Source organism: Gossypium hirsutum, chromosome A05 (genome assembly GCF_007990345.1).
Source record: "Gossypium hirsutum isolate 1008001.06 chromosome A05, Gossypium_hirsutum_v2.1, whole genome shotgun sequence".
Taxonomy (NCBI): domain Eukaryota; kingdom Viridiplantae; phylum Streptophyta; class Magnoliopsida; order Malvales; family Malvaceae; genus Gossypium; species Gossypium hirsutum.
The window spans coordinates 26869393-26889052 of record NC_053428.1 but is presented as its reverse complement, the minus strand read 5'-3'; the positions used below and the strand labels follow the sequence as shown (position 1 = coordinate 26889052).

General features: G+C 36.5%; 1 protein-coding gene across 5 annotated transcripts; it reads left to right on the top strand.

Annotated features, from left to right (window-relative positions):
* Positions 1-1434: 1434 nt before the first annotated feature.
* On the top strand, positions 1435-19132 carry LOC107914084 (protein GIGANTEA). Of its 5 annotated transcripts, none has more exons than XM_041112076.1 (16): positions 1462-1636; positions 2192-2348; positions 2461-2645; positions 3619-3690; positions 3842-3896; positions 4002-4144; positions 4332-4609; positions 11364-11419; positions 12555-12795; positions 13528-13678; positions 14698-14907; positions 15066-16601; positions 17064-17132; positions 17436-17654; positions 18214-18306; positions 18496-19132. In XM_041112076.1, the coding sequence occupies exons 3-16, from the start codon at positions 2559-2561 to the stop codon at positions 18790-18792; spliced, it is 3507 nt and encodes a 1168-aa protein (XP_040968010.1). In that variant the 5' UTR covers positions 1462-1636; positions 2192-2348; positions 2461-2558; the 3' UTR covers positions 18793-19132. The 5 variants fall into 5 exon arrangements, with proteins under 5 accessions (XP_016698311.2, XP_040968010.1, XP_016698312.2 ...); XM_016842823.2 differs by having other exon boundaries at positions 1463-1768; XM_041112077.1 differs by lacking the exon at positions 1462-1636 and adding an exon at positions 1841-2044.
* The last annotated feature ends 528 nt before the right edge of the window (positions 19133-19660 follow it).

Genomic DNA, 19660 nt, shown 5'->3' with positions numbered 1-19660 from the left:
TTGATATTTACAAGTATAGTATTTACTCTAATTGCATATTCGAATTATTTAAATTGTAAATTCAATTGATTCATAATCGAAATTCGAACTACTCGACTTGATTAAATCTTAGTTTGTAATTTTTTTCGATTTTTTAAATGCAACTATGTTTTGATTAGTTTTTTTTTACGAGAGGTTGAAGTCAATCAAAATTTTCAATGTATTATTTTCAAACTTTTAGTGCATTTTTCTTCAAAAAACATATCCGTGAAACTCAGGATATCTAATGGGTGAGTGGGAGAAAGTGGAGACTTGAAAGCGTTTTCAACTCCCCATTCACTTAAGAAAAATTTATGAATTAATTGCCTCTCACCCTAGCTCTATAAAAGGGTGACATTCAACATTGAGTGACATAAGGTATTAACGAGCAAAACAAAATTGTAAGAAGAATCGAAAGAATAGGAAGTTCACACATAAGGCATAATTTGGAGCTACCACGCAATTTGCATCAAATAAGGATAGATTTTTGTTGTTCATATATCTTATTACAACATTATTTTTTTTGCATAATGTTTTTATTTCAAACATGTGGAATAGGTTATTTCGTTGAAAATAACTGGATGAATTAATGTTATTATTTTATTATGATGGTGAAGTGCATGACACGTAGAATGAGATTATTTTTTTATCAGAGAACACAACATAGTTAGCTTTTAAACCGAACATACAATTGCCGGAGCTGCATGGAATAATTAGGTGAAAAATTTTCGACTCCAACTAGACGAGAGTATTGTCACTTAAATATCGATTTTGTGCTTCGATCGACCTTGTTAGATATGACGCTTTTGATATTAAAGGCGTGAGGGGGTTGGAGGTGATGGACTGAATATTAATAAATTTAATATTAATTGTGACTTTGTTTAATTTGTCAATATAGATGGATGAATGTTATTTTTTTACTGATTTTAAGGTTGATTGATAAAAGTTAATTACTAATATTATTAATTAATTACGAATTTTCATCAAATCAACTCTAAAATTAAAATCAAATACTAAAATATTAACATTATTACCTTCGGATACCAAAATGTATAATTTTTATCAAATACATGTACCTTATTAAAAATTAATATTAAATTAAGTACCAAATTATGTATTAGTCCAATTTTAAAATGGAAATTCAAATAGGTGTCCAGTGAAAACCATGGGATGAATGATTGAGCAAAATCTTAAGGTCATAAATAGTAGACGTACACAGCAATAACAACAAGACACCTCACCAAACAATTCCCCCAAAATATCTTCCGACAAAACCATTTAAAAAACCCAGACTTTCAACCAAAATATTAAAATAATTCAAAGTCGGACAATCCCATCATTTTCTTTATTATTTTATTACAACTTGGTTTGTCTTTTTCATTTTTTAATCTCCCAACTCCAACACGTTAAAGGCCAACACCGTAATTCTCAAAACCTCATATGTAAGCTATGTAGTATTCATGCCATCATCATGGGATGGATGGGGGTATCATGCATGGTGACATGACATGGGGAGTCTGCGAGACGAGAGGAAAATATCATTGCCACGTCATCAGCAATCTTAAGCGAACAGCCCTTCTAAAGATCTCCTCTTTCTCTCTCTCACTCGCCAAAAACTGTACCACCTCCTCATATTTTCCATAAATTTTATTTATTTTTCCTTTAAATTTACTGTCACATTTGTTTAAAACAGAGCGTTAAATCTAAATTAATTCAGGAAAATACTTAGCATCTGATAACCGAAGCCCAGGTACTTACTTAGTTTCCAACTTTTTTTTTTAATCTTTTTAATTTCCAAGTTTGGAAATTTTCATTCTATTTCTCTTTATGTTTTTGTAAACTATTCTAAAAATGGGTCTTGTATCTAATCTTCGTTTTTTCTTTGATTGATTTGGTGATTTGCTGTATATGTGTATGTTCATCTTAAAATAATAATCGCTTATTGTACTTTTCTATCATTAGTAAAGTTTGAAGATTTTTTTTTTAGTGTTAACCATCAAGTTCATGTATTAATCTGAGTGTTTAGGTAGGTTTATTGTATAGACAATGTTCTTAGCTTTCTTATAAACCCATGTTCAAGTGATTTGAATTTTTACTCATGTTAATAAAATTTTGTTTAATTATTATTACTATTTTTTAAATTCTGTTTATTATTTTCACTTTGTTTTTGCAGTCAAGTTAGAGATTCTGATTATAAGTTAAACAATAGTTGTCTTATAAGGCTTTGGACGGTTAAAGGCTGAGACGTTGTAGAGACTAATTATACTGTTGTGAATATACAGTCCTTTTAGAGAGAGATGCAATAGTTTCTTCTGTTGAATTTCGTACAGGTTCAATTTTTTCTTCTAATTTTCTTCTATTAACGTATATTTTGTGGGAATCTGAGGGCTTGACAGGGTTGTGATGTTGAATTACGAAATCTTGATTCTTGACTGGTAGCAGTTGCAGAGTGGAAGCATAGGTCCTGGTGTGTTGTTGTTGATTATTCTGGTGATTGATTCAAAAAGGTATACTTGGAAGATAAATATTGTTTACTCTAAATGGCTAATCCATCTAAGAGGTGGATTGACGGTCTTCAGTTCTCATCGCTGTTCTGGCCACCGCCGCAAGACCCTCAAGAACGAAAGGTACCGTGTGGTTCTCATCCTGTTGTTTGTTTTCTTTGCATGAACCTTTCTGGATTATTGAATACTTCTTGCATCTTCCAATCATTTTAAATGCCCCTTCTACTTTCATGCTTGGTTAAACCTTGGCTGGTGAAATAGGTGACGAAAGTTGAATATGTTACTGAATATTAGCTACAATAGATATTGAGTGGAACATACACTATGATATGGCTCCATTTGAAGCAAATAGAGGAAAATTAGTTTTCTACTACCGCAAAGAAGAAAACCAGTTTGCAATTTCACTTATTCTTATTAGAATTTAAAAGATATATTTAAGTGAGAATTAACATTAATTTGGAACAAATATGAAATCTGAAATGAGAAGATCAGCTATGTCTATTACTGGTTTAATTCATAGGAAGGGTTTGCCGTGTAGAATTCCTGGTATGTTTGGGGCAGATATTCTGAGTGATTTTACAAATCTATCTCGTGCAAAACATTGGATTGATATGCAGACTGGATGCCCATGGCTAAACACTATACATCATGTTTATCTTTTCAAGACTCTTCTAGACCTCTTAACTACAATAAAACTTCATTTTCAAGACGGTGATTTATTGAACAAGGAATATATCTTGAACTTGAGTTGAATTGTTTATATTGGTATTAGAAGAGAATATGATAGAATTGGCTTTATGGTTGGAAGAGGTTGAGGACAATCTATGAAAATTTTTTATGGTTGGAAGAGGTTGAGGACAATCTATGAAAATTTTGGCTTTATAAAGGATCATTTTATCTTGTAATGTGCTTTAGGGATCATTGGAAAGTTCATGCATGTAAAACGTATCCTGGTTGAATCATATCATTTGAAACGCAAACATGAATTCTTTAAATTTTGTGTTGATACATCCATGTCTTTCTGGTTCTTTGAATTTACATGGTTATCTCTTGCTAATATAAATTCTTATGCTTTATTATGCTTCCCCTTGTTTAGGTTCAAATTACTGCATATGTCGAGTATTTTGGTCAGTTCACATCAGAACAATTCCCTGAGGATATTGCTGAGGTATGTTTGTTTTGTGCAACCTTTTCACGGTTTCTAACTATGAAGGAAAAGATGCTTAACAAATTTGTTTATTATCAATGTTTCAACAGAGGGAAGTCTTTTATGGTTAAAGATTTATATATCTAACAAAATTTGCTTGTTCTTGTAATAGCTTATTCGCAGCCGCTATCCATCTAAGGAGCAACGCCTTTTTGATGATGTTCTGGGTATTGATTCTTTCTTCTTCTTCTTCTTAAATTAACATATTCATATGATTTTATTTATGTTATTTAACTGAGAATAATCAATTCTTTAAAATAATTGGTTTGCAGCAACTTTTGTCCTTCACCATCCAGAACATGGGCATGCAGTTGTTCTTCCAATTATTTCAGGCATCATTGATGGTTCGCTGGTGTATGATAAGAGTTCCTTGCCCTTTGCGTCATTCATCTCCTTAGTTTGCCCAAGTAGTGAGGTATTATACGAAAGTTCTTCATTCAAAAAAGAAGATAGTCTTTGCTTCTCAAACTGTTTTTCTTGTTCCCTGTTTTCCTTTTAGATATTAGATTCTCTATGCGCTCTTTAATTTTCCTTTTTTAACTATATAAGGAATCATTGAGGCTGACCAAGGGCATATCTGTGGCATTTGTCTTTTTGCACAGAATGAGTATTCTGAACAGTGGGCTCTAGCATGCGGAGAGATCTTGCGAATTCTGACTCATTACAACCGTCCAATATATAAAATGGAGCCACAAAATAATGAAACAGATAGAAGCCACAGCAGCAGCCAAGCTACGACAAGTGAATCTGTAGATGGGGAACCATCCTTTCAGATACCTTTGATGCAACAGGAGAGGAAGCCTTTAAGGCCTTTGTCTCCCTGGATTACTGATATATTGCTCGCTGCACCTCTGGGTATAAGAAGTGATTACTTCCGTTGGTGAGTGCTTTCTACATAACTTAATGTTGGCCTTTCTGAGTAGTTTGAAGCATCAGTTGGCCTCTATAAAGATGGAAGTGGTGTTAGTGGTAACATTTCAATACTAAAAGCATGTTGGTGGTTGAATTATAACTTTATCTGTTATTTTCTAATTGTGATTCTTACTGGTTTTGCAAGGGAAACTGGTATAATAAGCAGAAAAGTTTGCTTTGTAAGTTTGATGAAATATGAGCAATAAATAACAATCAGTAGAAGGCAGAGAACTGTGAGAGTAGTATGTTTTCTGGCTTAGAGCAGCAGCAGAAAAGTTTGCTTCATAAGTAGTATGCGTGGTAGTAAAGATTGCCATTATAGTTAGGCAAATGAGATGTGAGAGTTTGATGCATTTCACTTACACTTTAAAAAAGCTCATGGAATCAAACATGCCTTGTCAAATGCCCTTTGGTGGCAATTATTTCAGTATTTTTCTTCTTCCTCGTGATGTCTTATGGTGCCTATGCAGGCCAAGCTAGGATGTTTTCAGGCATGGTTTTGTGTAGTTACGGACTGTCTCTTTTTAACTGTCTCAACTAGTGAATTGTGCAATGTGTGATTGAAAACATTTATTGGTTGTTTGGTTGCTGAGTATCATCTCTTGGATTCTCTTCTGTATTTTTGCTCTTTCTTAATTTTATGGTCCAAGTGATTGGTGTGTTTGAGCCCTTTAGATTATTAAAAGTTAAAGGAAAAGAAAATGAAAACTTTTTTTCTTATAAGGGTAAAATATAAAATAAGTTTTATTTACATATAATATTATCTTATAAAATTTTATGACATTTGCATAACTATATCTTGTGTATGCTTTTATCTGCTTCTGCGAGTCCAAAAGTAGCAAATAACGAGTGACAGTTAGACACATACCTATGCGAGCCACCCATACCTAAGTCCATATTGTAGCTAATATGTTGCCAGGGCATTCTGGTAAATTTCTGTTGTCGTGATTTATGTTCTAGTCTTGGCAAATAAAAGAATGCATGTTGGAAGTTGACATAATATTTCTTATGAGAGTTGTTGGTGTATATTATCACTCTACAGTTCTTCTGTGACAGCAAATCCACAGTATGTTCAAAACAGGTTATTTAATGGAATCATTTTAAGAATTTGTTGAGAAAGTTAGAAGGATCTAGTGTTTTTGTGGACAGGAAACTCTAATTTTACTTTTCATGTTATTTTTTTCAGGATAAAATCAAACTACTTATTATTATATTTAAAAATAAACATGGACTCTCAGAAAAAAAAAATACACATGTTGGGAGACGATTTTTGTTGATTTAACTTTTTTCATTTTATTGGTAGATACATATGAATGGACAGTCATGCTTGGATACAATTTCCATTTGTCTGCCTTGGATATCTTTTTGTTTTGCTGATGCTACAGCTTGTTCACATTTTATAACACGTATTACGTAGCTTAAGCACTATGATTATTTCAAACTGCTCTGTAACTCTTTCTTTCTCCCCTAAAATTTTTTGCCAAGGCTTCAGTACTGGCTTAAGACTTTTATTTGCTCATCTATGGATGGTATGCTTCTGAGTTATAAAGCTGCTTTTAAGTAACTAAATAGTACTTCAATTTATCATATAACTGTCATCAACTTTAAATGCCTTCGCGTGATTCTGTTATGCGCCTTGGCGTAAGATCTAGTCACAGGTCTAGACGAGAAAGTATCCTTGCTTCGACCTATGGTTACTCAAAGGCAGATTCGTCTTTGACTGAACCCCCTTCCTAAACTAACGTTTGTGATAAAAAATAAAACCCTCTTTTATTTCATATTGGCAGCCTTTTTATAGGCTGTTAATTACAAAGGAAAATCCTATTCTAATTCCTAATTTAAAGTCCTAATAGAATTCCTGATTTAAAGTTTATAAGGAAATAAAAAACCTAGTAAAACTAAAACTCCCAAAGAAATTAAATAAATGTAGAATTCTAATTCCTATTCCTCCGTTGATATTGTTTTCCAATGAAAACATCTATATCATTACTCCCCCTATCGGAGTTGAGCTTGTCCTCAAGCTCAAATTCAGGATAAGCTGCTCGAAAATTATCAATTGGTTCCCAAGTGGCATCTTCTTGAGGGCATCCTGCCCATTGCACTAATAGTTCCCGCCGACCCCGATTAAGCCTGGTATTAATAATAGCTTGTGGAGTAGGCAAGGCCTTGCCATCATGTACTAAGGGCAAGTCTCCGACCGCATCTGGTTGAGGTCCCTTGTATTCTTTGAGGAAAGAAACATGAAATACATCATGTATTCTGCTGCCTGTAGGTAATTCAAGCTGATAGGCCACTGATCCTATTTTGTTCAAGACTTTAAAAGGACCAAAATATTTTGGCAATAACTTGTGATGCTTCTGTTTAGTTATCGTCAATTGTCGATACTGTTGAAGCCGTAACCAAACCCAATCCCCGACTTTAAAATTCAACTCTCTGTGCCCCAAATCATAAGTGGCTTTCATTCGTTGCTGAGCTTGCAAGAGTCTATCCCGAGCATTGTATAAAAGTGCATCCCTATCTTGTAGAGCCTTATCCACAGCTTCAATCCTTGTAGAACCAGCTGAATAGGAGAGAAGTCGAGGTGGATCCCTACCGTATACTAATTGGAAGGGAGTGGCCTTTAGGGCAGTGTGATATGAGGTGTTGTAGCAATACTCAGCCCATGGAACCCAATCGACCCACTGTTGTGGACGATCACTAGAGAGGCATCGTAGGTACATTTCTATTGTTCGGTTAATTACCTCTGTCTGACCATCAGATTGGGGATGGTATGCTGAGGAAAAAGCGAGCTTAGAACCACTTTGACGAAATAATTCCTTCCAAAACAGGCTGAGGAAAACTTTATCACGGTCTGAAACTATGGATTCAGGCAAGCCATGAAGTCGGAATACCTCTGCAAAAAAGACGGTAGCAACAGATATAGCAGTAAATGGATGGGACAAAGGTAAAAAATGAGCGTACTTCGACAGTCTGTCCACCACCACCATAAGTACCGATTTCCCTTTTACTTTGGGTAGACCCTCCACGAAATCCATAGAAATATCAGCCCAAACATGTTGAGGTATTGGAAGAGGTTGAAGTAAACCTGCGGGCTGTAAATTTTGCCATTTGTGGCGTTGGCATACTAAACAATGTTGCACAAATTCTGAGGTTGCAAGCTTCATTCCTTTCCAAAAAAAATCTTGGCGAAGACGATGCAATGTTTTCAATTCCCCTTCATGTGCCATAGCATGTATAGAGGAGATAAGAGTGAGAATAATTGGTGAGGTAGGTAAAACGTACAACCTCCTTTTGAAGAAAATCAACTCATCTTGTGCAACCCAATCGGGCCCCAACTCTTATTGTAGAATTCTTTGCTGGAGTTGTGATAATTCTGGGGAAGCTTCTATTTCTCGTCTGATGGCTTTAAGAATTTCAACTTGAGGGAATGAAACAGTCACGAGGTGTGGTAAGTCTTCGTCTTTTCTAGATAAAGCATCTGCAGCCTTGTTCAACTTCCCTGCTTTATATTCCACTCGGAAATCAAACCCCATTAGCTTGCTGATCCAATGTTGTTGTGGAGATGTCGTAAGTCGTTGGTCTAACAAATACTTAAGACTGAAGTGATCAGTACGGATGAAGAAATGCCTTCCCCAAAGATAGGGTCGCCAATGAGTCACTGCTTTTGCCAAACCAATTAATTCACGTTCGTAGGCAGCCAACTTAAGGTGTCGATCTGCAATCTTGCAACTGAAAAAGGCAATGGGGTGTCCCTTTTGCTGTAGTACAGCTCCAAACCCGCTGTCCGAAGCATCACATTCAACCACAAATTCCTCCGCAAAGTTGGGTAATTGCAAAACTGGGGCTGCTGAAAGAGAAGTTTTTAATTGGGTGAAAGCAACATCAACTTCCTTAGTCCAGTTGAAGGCATTTTTCTTTAGAAGAGATGTTAAGGGTGCAGCCACTTGTCCATAATTCTTGATGAATTTTCTGTAATATCCTGCCAACCCAAGAAAGCCTCGTAGAGCCTTGGTAGTTTTAGGAGTTGGCCAATCGGTGACATCTTTAATTTTAGTGTGATCAACCTCGACCCCTTCACCATGGATGACATGACCGAGGTAGGTTACCTGAGACTCTCCAAAGAAACACTTGGATTTCTTTAAGAACAACATATTATCCCGCAAGAGTTCAAAAACTAATCTTACATGATGCATATGTTCAGTCCATGTTTTGCTATAAATTAATATGTCATCAAAGAAGACTAAAACAAACTTAAGCAAGTAAGGGCGAAAAATGTCATTCATCAAACTTTGAAATGTGGAAGGGGCATTGGTAAGCCCGAATGGCATGACAAGAAACTCAAAGTGTCCATGGTGGGTTCGGAAGGCTGTCTTTTCCACATCAATAGTTGCCATTCTAATTTGAAAATATCCCGATCGTAAATCCAATTTTGTAAAATATTTTGCCCCATGAAGTTCGTCCAACAATTCATCCACGACAGGAATCGGGTATTTGTCTTTAACAGTGCAAGCATTAAGCTCTCGATAATCGATGCAAAAATGCCATGACCCGTCATGCTTCTTTACTAATAGTACTGGAGAAGAGAATGGTGATCTACTGGGTCGAATGATTCCTTGTTGTAACATTTGGTCACACTGCTTCTCAATCTCATCCTTTTGAAAATGTGGATATCGATAAGGCCTGACTACAATTGGTCCCGTTCCTGGTTTGAGAGTTATACGACGGTTACATTTGCGGTTAGGAGGTAACCCAGACGGTTCTTGGAATAAATGCGCAAATTCTACCAGTAGCTTATCTAATACTATATTAGTTAAATCCTGTCCCTGTATCAAGTTGAGTCGTGGAACTTCCTCTGGGTGCTGCCCTTGCCAGAGTATCTTCTTGTTTACTGCAAATTGCATAATTAAGGAGCTGAAATCCCATAAAATTGGACCAAGGGTACACAACCATTTAACCCCCAAAATCATATCAAACCCTTCTAATGGTATTGTATAAAAATCAGCTTGAAAGTTGTCATTGGCCACAACGAACTGTACTGATTTACAAATGCCAATGCTAGGAACCCGTTCTCCGTTTGCCACACATACTTGCAACCCCTTTTTCTTTTGTATTTTCAGTCCCAATCTTGGCACTAGACCTTAGCGTAGAAAGTTATGTGTACTGCCTGAATCAACGAGAACTAACACTGTTTTTCCTGACATCGTTGCTGGTAGTTGCATAGTAGATGAATTGCAAGTTCCTCTAATGGCATGTAAGGAAATTTCAAGATCATCTACCTCATCATCTTGCTCATCTTCAATATCTGGTACTTCTATCCAAAATAGCCTTTTACATTTGTGCCCCATGGAGTAAGACTCGTCACAATTATAACACAATCCCTTAGCTCTTCTCTCCGCCATCTCTGCTCGTGTCAATCTTTTGATAAATGGTTCGGAAGAACCTATTTTGCTGTTATTCCCCATTGGTTTCGTTGTTTGTCCTCCTCCCTTTGCAAAGCTCTTAGTTGTTGGAATAATGGAATTGCTGCCAGTGTTTTGGGAAGCTGACCAGTTTAGATTGGTTTGAGATAACATCTTGGAAGAGACTTTTTGTTTCCGTTCCAAAGCTCGAGCCATATTCATTGCAACTCCAAGGTTTCCCGGTTGTTGCATCTCGATATCAATTCTAAGTTCCTCTACTAATCCGGCAGTAAAAAGGTTTACTTGTTGTCGAGGTTTAAGATCAGTAGTGATTGAAATTGACGTTGATATTCTTCTACCGTCCCGGTTTGTCTCAAGTTTGCAAGTTCCCCCAAGGGGTTATTACTCATAGGTGGCCCAAACCTGACATGACAACACTCTCTAAAACGCTCCCAATCCAAATTTGCCTCCTCTTCCTCGATTTGATCAAACCACAATTGTGCTTCTCCTAAGAGATGGAATGAAGCTAAGCCGACTTTGTCTTCTTCGTTGGTCCGCTGATTGCCAAAAATTTTTCGCATCTTTTTAACCATCCTAAAGGATCACCAACACCATCATAAGTGGGAAATTCCATCTTGGAGTATCTTGGCACCATGCCCCCACCGTGTTGTGAATCTGAATTTCTTTTCTTGCCTCCACTGCTGCCTTGTTCTTCATTATTTTTTTCTAAATTCTCTTTCGTTGTCTTTTGGACCGAAAGAGATAAAATCGCCATCTGCTCCTCTAATGCTTGTTGCCTTGTAGCCATTTGTTCCATAAATGCCTCCAGCTTGGCTGTCAAAGTTTTTTCGTCACCCATGACAACTGGCTCTGATACCAAGTTGTTATGCGCCTTGGCGTAAGATCTAGTCACAGGTCTAGACGAGAAAGTATCCTTGCTTCGACTTATGGTTACTCAAAGGCAGATTCGTCTTTGACTGAACCCCCTTCCCAAACTAACGTTTGTGATAAAAAATAAAACCCTATTTTATTTCATATTGGCAGCCTTTTTATAGGCTGTTAATTACAAAGGAAAATCCTAATCTAATTCCTAATTTAAAGTCCTAATAGAATTCCTAATTTAAAGTTTATAAGGAAATAAAAAACCTAGTAAAACTAAAACTCCCAAAGAAATTAAATAAATGTAGAATTCTAATTCCTATTCCTCCGTTGATATTGTTTTCCAATGAAAACATCTATATCAGATTCATCCTATTAGTAGGTCTCACTGCATAGAACTTTATGTGGTTATGTCTGAAGCTGACAATTTAAATGTGTTAACAGGTGCAGTGGTGTTATGGGCAAATATGCAGCTGGAGACCTCAAGCCACCTACTACTGGTTAGTTACATATTTTGGGCTTAAATATAAGACAAGATTTTACCTCTGTTTCTGACATTTAAGTCAAGTGGCTATTTTTTCACATGCTTGCATGTGAACTTTTCTCCAAACTATAAATTTAGTTTCAAGCATTGGCCCTTTTTTTTGCTATAAACTTGTTTCTTTCATTGGGAAATTCAGGTTTTTAGATATGGATGTTTTCTAGATTTTATTAACTCGAGCCTTCTATAATGGTTGAAAAAGTTCCAACAGACATGAAAAATCAGAAGTGGTAGAAATGCAAGGTTAAGTTGAAACATGAAAAAATATATATTTTTTGTTTATATTATACATAGTGCATATATGCTACAAAAATCATCAATAAGAACAAGAATTACAAATGTGATTACAGTTAAAAAACGCTGCCAGTCAAAATTCAGGTATAACTGATAGGAATAGGATATATCTCACTTCTTAACCAGCCATATATAACTATAACTACAACTGATTATATAAACTATATTTGTGGTAATCTGTGGAAGGGTCATACAGGATGTAGTTTTGGAAATTCTTTACTGCAATGAAGCACTATATGCATTTTCTAAAGAGTAGTTTGCATGTGACTGGTTGATAAGTTGAAATTTTTGGTTGTCTATTTTGACAGTAAATATATCTTGACCACTGGTGCCCCAGCTTCTGTTGTAGAATGACTCAAAATAAATGTTCTTCTTCCCCTTGAAAAGACTGTAAAGAAAATTTATTTTGATGCACTTATTGCATTGTAGGAGCTAGTTTGCAGTCCAGTCTCTATGCTAATTTTTATAAGCAAACCGGGTAAATTTCCTGTCTTCTTTTGTTACCTTGAGGCTTAAGGCATAAGCGAGAATTCATTGTTTGGTATATCTTCAAAGTGTCACTAGTGGCCTCACTCGTTACTGTCTGGTTATGTTGTTTCCAGTTTCATAATTTGGTGCTAATTGGTGTGTCCTAACTGATGTGAGAAATACTAAAATAGACCCGTAATAATGGATGGACTTGTGGATGTGTATCAAGATATTCAAATAAAGATGGCCTTAAGTTGTTTTGTTTCTTAATAACAAATGATAAGATATTTTAGGCCTGAGGACTCATCAGTTGACTATTTTTTTCTCAATAGCTTCTTCTCGGGGATCTGGAAAGCATCCTCAGCTTATGCCATCAACCCCAAGATGGGCTGTTGCAAATGGTGCTGGTGTCATTTTAAGCGTATGCGACGAAGAGGTTGCACGCTACGAAACTGCTAGTTTAACGGCTGCAGCAGTCCCTGCACTTCTACTTCCTCCCCCAACAACAGCTTTGGATGAGCATCTAGTTGCTGGGTTACCGGCTCTTGAACCATATGCACGTTTATTTCATCGGTAAGTTGCTGAACCTTCAAGCTTTCTTTGACAACATTACTCAAGGATTTTCATTTTGGGGTAGGTGAACATAGTCATAGCTTGTAAGTCTTGGCTTTTGCTTTGTTTACTGGGAAGTGAGCAATTCATTTCCAAATTTACATCAGGAATGCGGATGTTTGAATAACTGTTTCTTTGTGTTCTTCTGAGAAGGGGTAGTAGTTAGGTTGCGTGGAGATTGTAGTGTTAGTGTGTTTTTGTAAACATGCACCTTCTATCTGAAACTGCCTCCCACATGTTTTCTTCAAAAACCTCTGGACTTCTTAAGATTTAAGCTTAAGAGTTTTCTGTAGTGCAAACATTTGATATTCTTAAAGCAAATATGTAATACCTGTTACTGCTATGGAAAAAGCTAGGATTTTAGAATATCATGAAAAGGAAAGAAATAATATTTTGGGGTCTTTTGAAATTCAAACTAGTGTCACAGGCCAAAGTGGATCTAGCCCCGTGACACTAGGACATACATTTGGAACTGAAGTGTCTATCAAATGCAAATGCAATTGCGATTGCAAAAGTCTATGTTAGTGCGCAAAATATTAACATTGATTAAAATATGTGCTTGGTAATATGGTAACTGACAAAGGTATCATGTAAATGAATACCGGATATGTCTAGTTGCTAATTGGTATAAGTGTCCAAATGATATAGTTTTCTTCTTATTTTTCTAGCAATTATCTTGTATTTCCTTCTTAGGTACTATGCCATTGCAACTCCAAGTGCAACCCAAAGACTTCTTCTTGGGCTTCTTGAAGCACCACCATCATGGGCTCCAGATGCACTTGATGCTGCTGTACAGCTTGTGGAACTTCTTCGTGCTGCCGAAGATTATGCAACTGGTATAAGGGTGAGTTAAATGTTCTTCACTGCGTGTATATAAAATGACACTTTGCAACATCTAACTAGAATTTTATATGGATCTCATCTTCATCATCTTGAGTTTTTGCTATCCGTAATTGTGAGATCCAAGAGGAATTTATGAATATTAGCTTAATGAAAGTGCTAAATTTGTCAGCATATATTGTTCAACCACATGCTAAAAAGAATTACATGAAGTTGGTGGCTAATCTTAATGAGATTAATATGGATAAGAAAGATATAGTCCTTAATAACAAAGCTTGGTGGTTCTACCATTGGGGGTTTAGTGCTTTTTTTTTTCTTTGGGGGGGGGGGGGAGGGGTGTTTCTGTTATCCCAGCGAAGAAAAAATTATATCCACTAATCATAGTTTCTTCATTAGTTATTAGTAGCATTTCAGACTTGAAAATCAGTTTTCACCTCCAATGAAACACTTGTGTAAATGGGTTGAATACGTATTTCTAGATGCATGAGAACTATGTTTTGTGCATCCATTCTGTATAAAAGTGTTTTCATTAGAGGTTTAGAGGTTGCTGCACTATATAACATGGCTATTGTTCAGATCCAGCTTAAAAGCTTTTGACTATGGATTGAGAAGTGACCCTCAATATATGACTTCTTTTTGTCTTCTATTTTTTGAGGAAAACCTTGAATATAAGGCTTGCAAGAAACTTTTAACCTACCCAATGGGCGTTTGTCCAGTTAACAGTTGTGAAGCTCATACTTAAAACACCTATGGTTGTCACGTTAAACCTGATGGTTTTTAGGTGGGTGTTATTAGTCAATGTGGTAGACTGTAATCTTATGTGAATGTCAGGAGGTAAAGTACTAAAGTGTATGACATATGCCCTAATTTAGGGTTTTTTATGAGGAAGTATTCTGCTCTGATGCCAATTGTTTGTTAGGAAAATAACATATAATTATATTTCTTAAAAAATGATACAATAATTCTTTTAATTATCACCATTCTATTTGTCTTAGCAAATTGATTTTGTGGATGTTGTTGTAGCTTCCTCGAAATTGGATGCATTTGCATTTTTTGCGGGCAATTGGGACTGCAATGTCTATGAGGGCAGGTATTGCTGCTGATGCTGCTGCAGCTTTACTTTTTCGCATACTTTCACAGCCCGCACTACTTTTTCCTCCAATAAGACAAGTTGAGGGAGTAGAAGTTCAACATGAACCTTCTGGTGGTTATATCTCATGTTACAGAAAGCTGGTATTACTTGTCCCCTTCAAAATTTTGCATGTTATCTTCCAATCTTTAGCTTTTATGTTTCCTTTTGTTGCTAAGTAGTTAATATGCATGGGTCTGTACATTCAATGATGCATGTTCAGAAGTACTGAGAAAGTTGTCTCAAAATACTTTTTCATCAGATTGAGGTGCCTGCAGCTGAAGCAACTATTGAAGCTACTGCTCAAGGGATTGCATCAATGCTTTGCGCTCATGGACCGGAGGTGGAATGGAGAATATGTACAATATGGGAAGCTGCTTATGGTCTGATTCCCTTGAGCTCTTCAGCTGTTGATCTTCCAGAAATTATTGTTTCAACCCCATTGCAGCCTCCCATACTATCATGGAATCTATACATACCTCTTCTTAAGGTGCTCGAATACCTTCCACGTGGAAGTCCTTCTGAAGCATGTCTCATGAAGATATTCGTGGCGACTGTAGAGGCTATTCTTCAGAGAACATTTCCACCTGAATCCCCCAGGGAGCAAACCAGAAAAACAAGATACAGCATAGGTTCTGCCTCAAAGAATCTTGCTGTGGCAGAGCTTCGTACAATGGTGCATTCGCTGTTTTTAGAATCATGTGCTTCTATAGAGCTCGCTTCACGCCTACTTTTTGTTGTCTTAACTGTGTGTGTTAGTCATGAGGCTCAGTTCAGTGGGAGTAAGAGACCAAGAGGTGAAGAAAGTTATCCCTCTGATGAGGGCATTGAGGAGTCACAGGCACAATCTGAAAAGCTGAAAGACATTAAACCTAGAAAAGCAAAAAAACAAGGGCCTGTAGCTGCATTTGATTCTTATGTGCTGGCTGCTGTCTGTGCTCTTGCCTGCGAGCTTCAGTTGTTCCCCCTAGTTACAAGAGGAAATACGCATTCAACTGCTAAAGATGTTCAAGCTATGGCCAACCCTGCAAAAGTAAATGGATCTTCTATAGAGTATGGACATGGTATTGACTCTGCTATTCATCACACTCACAGAATATTAGCAATTTTGGAGGCACTTTTTTCGCTGAAGCCATCTTCTGTTGGCACCTCATGGGGTTATAGTTCAAATGAAATAGTTGCTGCAGCTATGGTTGCTGCTCATATTTCTGAACTATTTAGACGGTCAAAGGCTTGCATGTATGCACTCTCTGTTCTAATGCGCTGCAAGTGGGACAATGAAATTTACACCAGGGCATCATCGTTATATAATCTCATCGATATTCACAGCAAGGCTGTTGCATCCATTGTTAACAAGGCCGAACCATTAGAAGCACAATTGATATATGCACCTGTTAGAAAATATTCCCCTTGTTTAGATGACAGAAAACAAAACAAGTATTCAAGTGCCACTTGCTTTGATCCTGGGCAATTATCTGCTTCAGAATGTGAAGATTCAACTTGTTCAGACAATAATCTCAGATCTGAGAAACTGTTAGCATCAGATGAAGGCTTAGGAAATTCTTTGGGCAAAGGTATAGCAGGTTTCCCATTAGATGCCTCAGATTTGGCCAATTTTCTCACCAGGGACCGGCACATAGGATTCAATTGCAGTGCACAAATTCTTCTGAGATCAGTGCTTGTGGAGAAACAAGAGTTATGTTTCTCTGTAGTTTCACTACTGTGGCATAAGCTGATAGCAGCGCCTGAAACACAACCCAGTGCCGAAAGCACATCTGCCCAGCAGGGATGGAGACAGGTAATTGTCAAAATTCGTAAAAAAGATCTGTTGTATCTGATTCCATAATTTTTATTCATTGTCTTTTAAATTTCTAAACAGAAGATATGGTTTGGTATACTTGTGTGGATTGGTAGCTAGGGGCGAAAGTAGAAAATTTTTTTTTTTTGGGGGGGGGTGGGTGGGTGCGAAATTAAATTGTAATTTCCACCATTTTAATAGACTATATCTTTATATCTTTATAACTTTTAAAGGATTAAATCAAACTTTTATATTTTTAGGTGGGGCCCAAAGTGCAATTTTATTTTTACTAATTTAAAATTTTAGAAATTTTAAAAATGCCATATGGAAAATTTTCACATAGTTTCGCCACTGTTGGTAGCTTCTATGATGCATGGAATTGCCCGATGTTTCATCTGTAAATGCCTCATTATGGTTTTACAGAAATATATTTGTCTGACTATCCTCCTTGGATGGAATTAGGTGGTTGATGCGTTGTGCAATGTTGTATCAGCATCACCGACAAAAGCAACTACAGCTGTTGTACTTCAGGTCCAAATTTTGTTCATCTTATAAATTCTAGTCTAAAATTATAAAAACAGATGGCCTGCTTTTCTTTGTGGCTGCTGATTTGAACACCGCATGTTTTATAAAAGGTGATGTCAGTTCATAATTAAGATAATAAAATCCAGGACTACCATTTGCTATAAAACACTTCCGTATAATCAGATGAAATCTCATGCAGATGGTGACCAAACCAGCAGCCATAAATAGCCTCATTGTCTACATTTTTTGTTTTTTAACTTCATTTGTTCCATCTGTTTGGTCACTTTCATGGCCTTGTGTTCTTGTCAGGCGGATAGGGAATTGCAGCCTTGGATTGCCAAAGATGACGACCAAGGTCAGAAGATGTGGAGAATCAACCAGCGAATTGTAAAATTGATAGTCGAGCTGATGAGAAATCATGATAGCGCAGAATCATTGGTAATTGTGGCAAGTGCTTCTGATCTACTTCTACGTGCCACAGATGGGATGCTTGTTGATGGGGAAGCTTGTACTTTACCACAACTGGAGGTACTGTAACTATCTCTGCTTATAGAGAGTCATTCGCCAATCTTGGTGTCTTTCTAATTGAACACTTGTGATATTTTGAAGTTGTTAAGTGATAACATACCACATTTGTAGTCTTGGGTTTCATATAATCTTGTATTCTAGTTAGGCCTCTTCACTTATACCAATTGGTTTTGGATTGGATGCACATTGTATTATAGCTTATGTGTTTATGTCCTTGCGTTTTATGCTTTGTGAAGTTGTCTAAATGCAGACCCTGTAAAGCTACACATGGAGTGATAAGTGGTCTTATCTTGCATTTTAAGTCTTAGGTTTCCTGTTTTGGTATGTAAAGTCCAGTTTTGTTTGTTGTCCACCCCTTGTGAGGTTGTACTTGTGTAGGCCCTTGTTGAAGTAGAGTACTTTATTTGTTTTATTTTTTGAGGGTTGTGGTCTTATATTTCAAGTTAGGCTCTCCATTTACGTGAATTAGTTTGGGTTGGTGTTTAAAAGAAGTCAAATGCATTTTATTTTATTCCAAAGTTTCATTAATATCTTTGATGTTCTCATCTAAAACTGGCAGCTGCTGGAAGCAACAGCTAGAGCAGTTCAGCCAGTACTCGAGTGGGGAGAATCAGGACTGGCAGTAGCAGATGGACTTTCAAACCTGTTAAAGGTGAGCAAATACCCGTTACTGATATACTCTCAACCTTAAAGTCGAAACATGCTTTGAACTTGTTCATCATAAATTCCAATGCCTGTTAATGTGGAGTTAAATGGGGCGAATAGTGAAGTAGTCTTTGTTCTTTCCCCTGATGTCACTGCAAGATCTTTGCTGATGTGATAATCTCTCCAAACCATGCAGTGTCGTCTACCAGCTACGACTCGATGCCTTTCTCATCCAAGTGCACATGTTCGAGCTCTCAGCACATCAGTCCTTCGCAATATTTTGCATATAGGTTCAATCAATTCAAAATCTAAGGTGGAAATAAATGGTATCTGTGGTCCCTCTTACCAGTTCTTCAATATAGGTGCCATCAACTGGCAAACTGATATCGAAAAGTGCTTAACATGGGAAGTTTATAGTCAGCTTGCAAGAGGAATGACTATACAGTTCCTCGACACTGCTGCCAAAGAATTAGGATGTAATATTTCCATATAACATCGATTAACTTTCGGATTATCAGTATAAATACCCTTTCTTTTTCTTCTTTTAAAACTGAGAATACAAAGAAGACTTAAGACTTGCTTCAATTTGCTTGAACCACATGGTTGGGGCAGAAAATGCAGCTCATCGAGTAGTCCTAGGGGATGAGGATGAAGGCTTTGAATGCCATGAAACTCTTCAAGCAAGGTTAGTGTATGATAAAAATGCCACACTGAGGTTTCATGTGTCTAATCTTACTTTGCTTTAAGCTTAGCTTTGTACGATATTTAGACTGAGTTTTCGATTTGTTTGTCGGATTACGATATATAATTTCAGTTTAACTTAGTTTATTTCATTAGAATGATGAACTGATTTGATGATTCAGTTTATTTCATTAGAATGATGAACTGATTGGATGATTGAGTTTCTTCTTCAGCATATATCAGTGCATAAAATGTTTAGTCATTGTTTTTGGCTGCTTTATTTATATTATTAACCTCGTTGCTTAATTTTCATTTTCCTTTTTTAAATTCGGAGTAGATGAAATTAAATTTTGAGTATTTAATAGTGAAATTCATCCCCTATAAGATTAACCCCCCCCCCCAATGTAATGGTTCAGTTCTATTTCATAACAACCGAAAAGGATAGATTTTTGATCGATAATGGTTTGCTTCAATTCCAAATGGACATAATTGTATAAATTATTCTGGAAAATTAACGTAATTCAATAAAATGGTATAAAATCTATATAAAAAAAAGTACTTTAGAAGGTTTCAATGGCTAATATATACTTTTAAGAGAGTGCAATAAAATATTTAGAGAAAGGGAGAGATGTGAAGTAGTACGTGTAGGGTTTAATTAAAAAAGTTACATGTAACTAATC

What these genes read in the sequence shown, in the direction of transcription:
- LOC107914084 (XM_016842822.2), top strand. Translation starts at nt 2,559, where the DNA reads ATGGCTAATCCATCTAAGAGGTGGATTGACGGTCTTCAGTTCTCATCG. An exon ending in TAGTTTGCCCAAGTAGTGAG is followed by an intron (nt 4,145 to 4,331) that starts GTATTATACGAA and finishes CTTTTTGCACAG; the next exon opens with AATGAGTATTCTGAACAGTG. An exon ending in AGAAGTGATTACTTCCGTTG is followed by an intron (nt 4,610 to 11,363) that starts GTGAGTGCTTTC and finishes ATGTGTTAACAG; the next exon opens with GTGCAGTGGTGTTATGGGCA.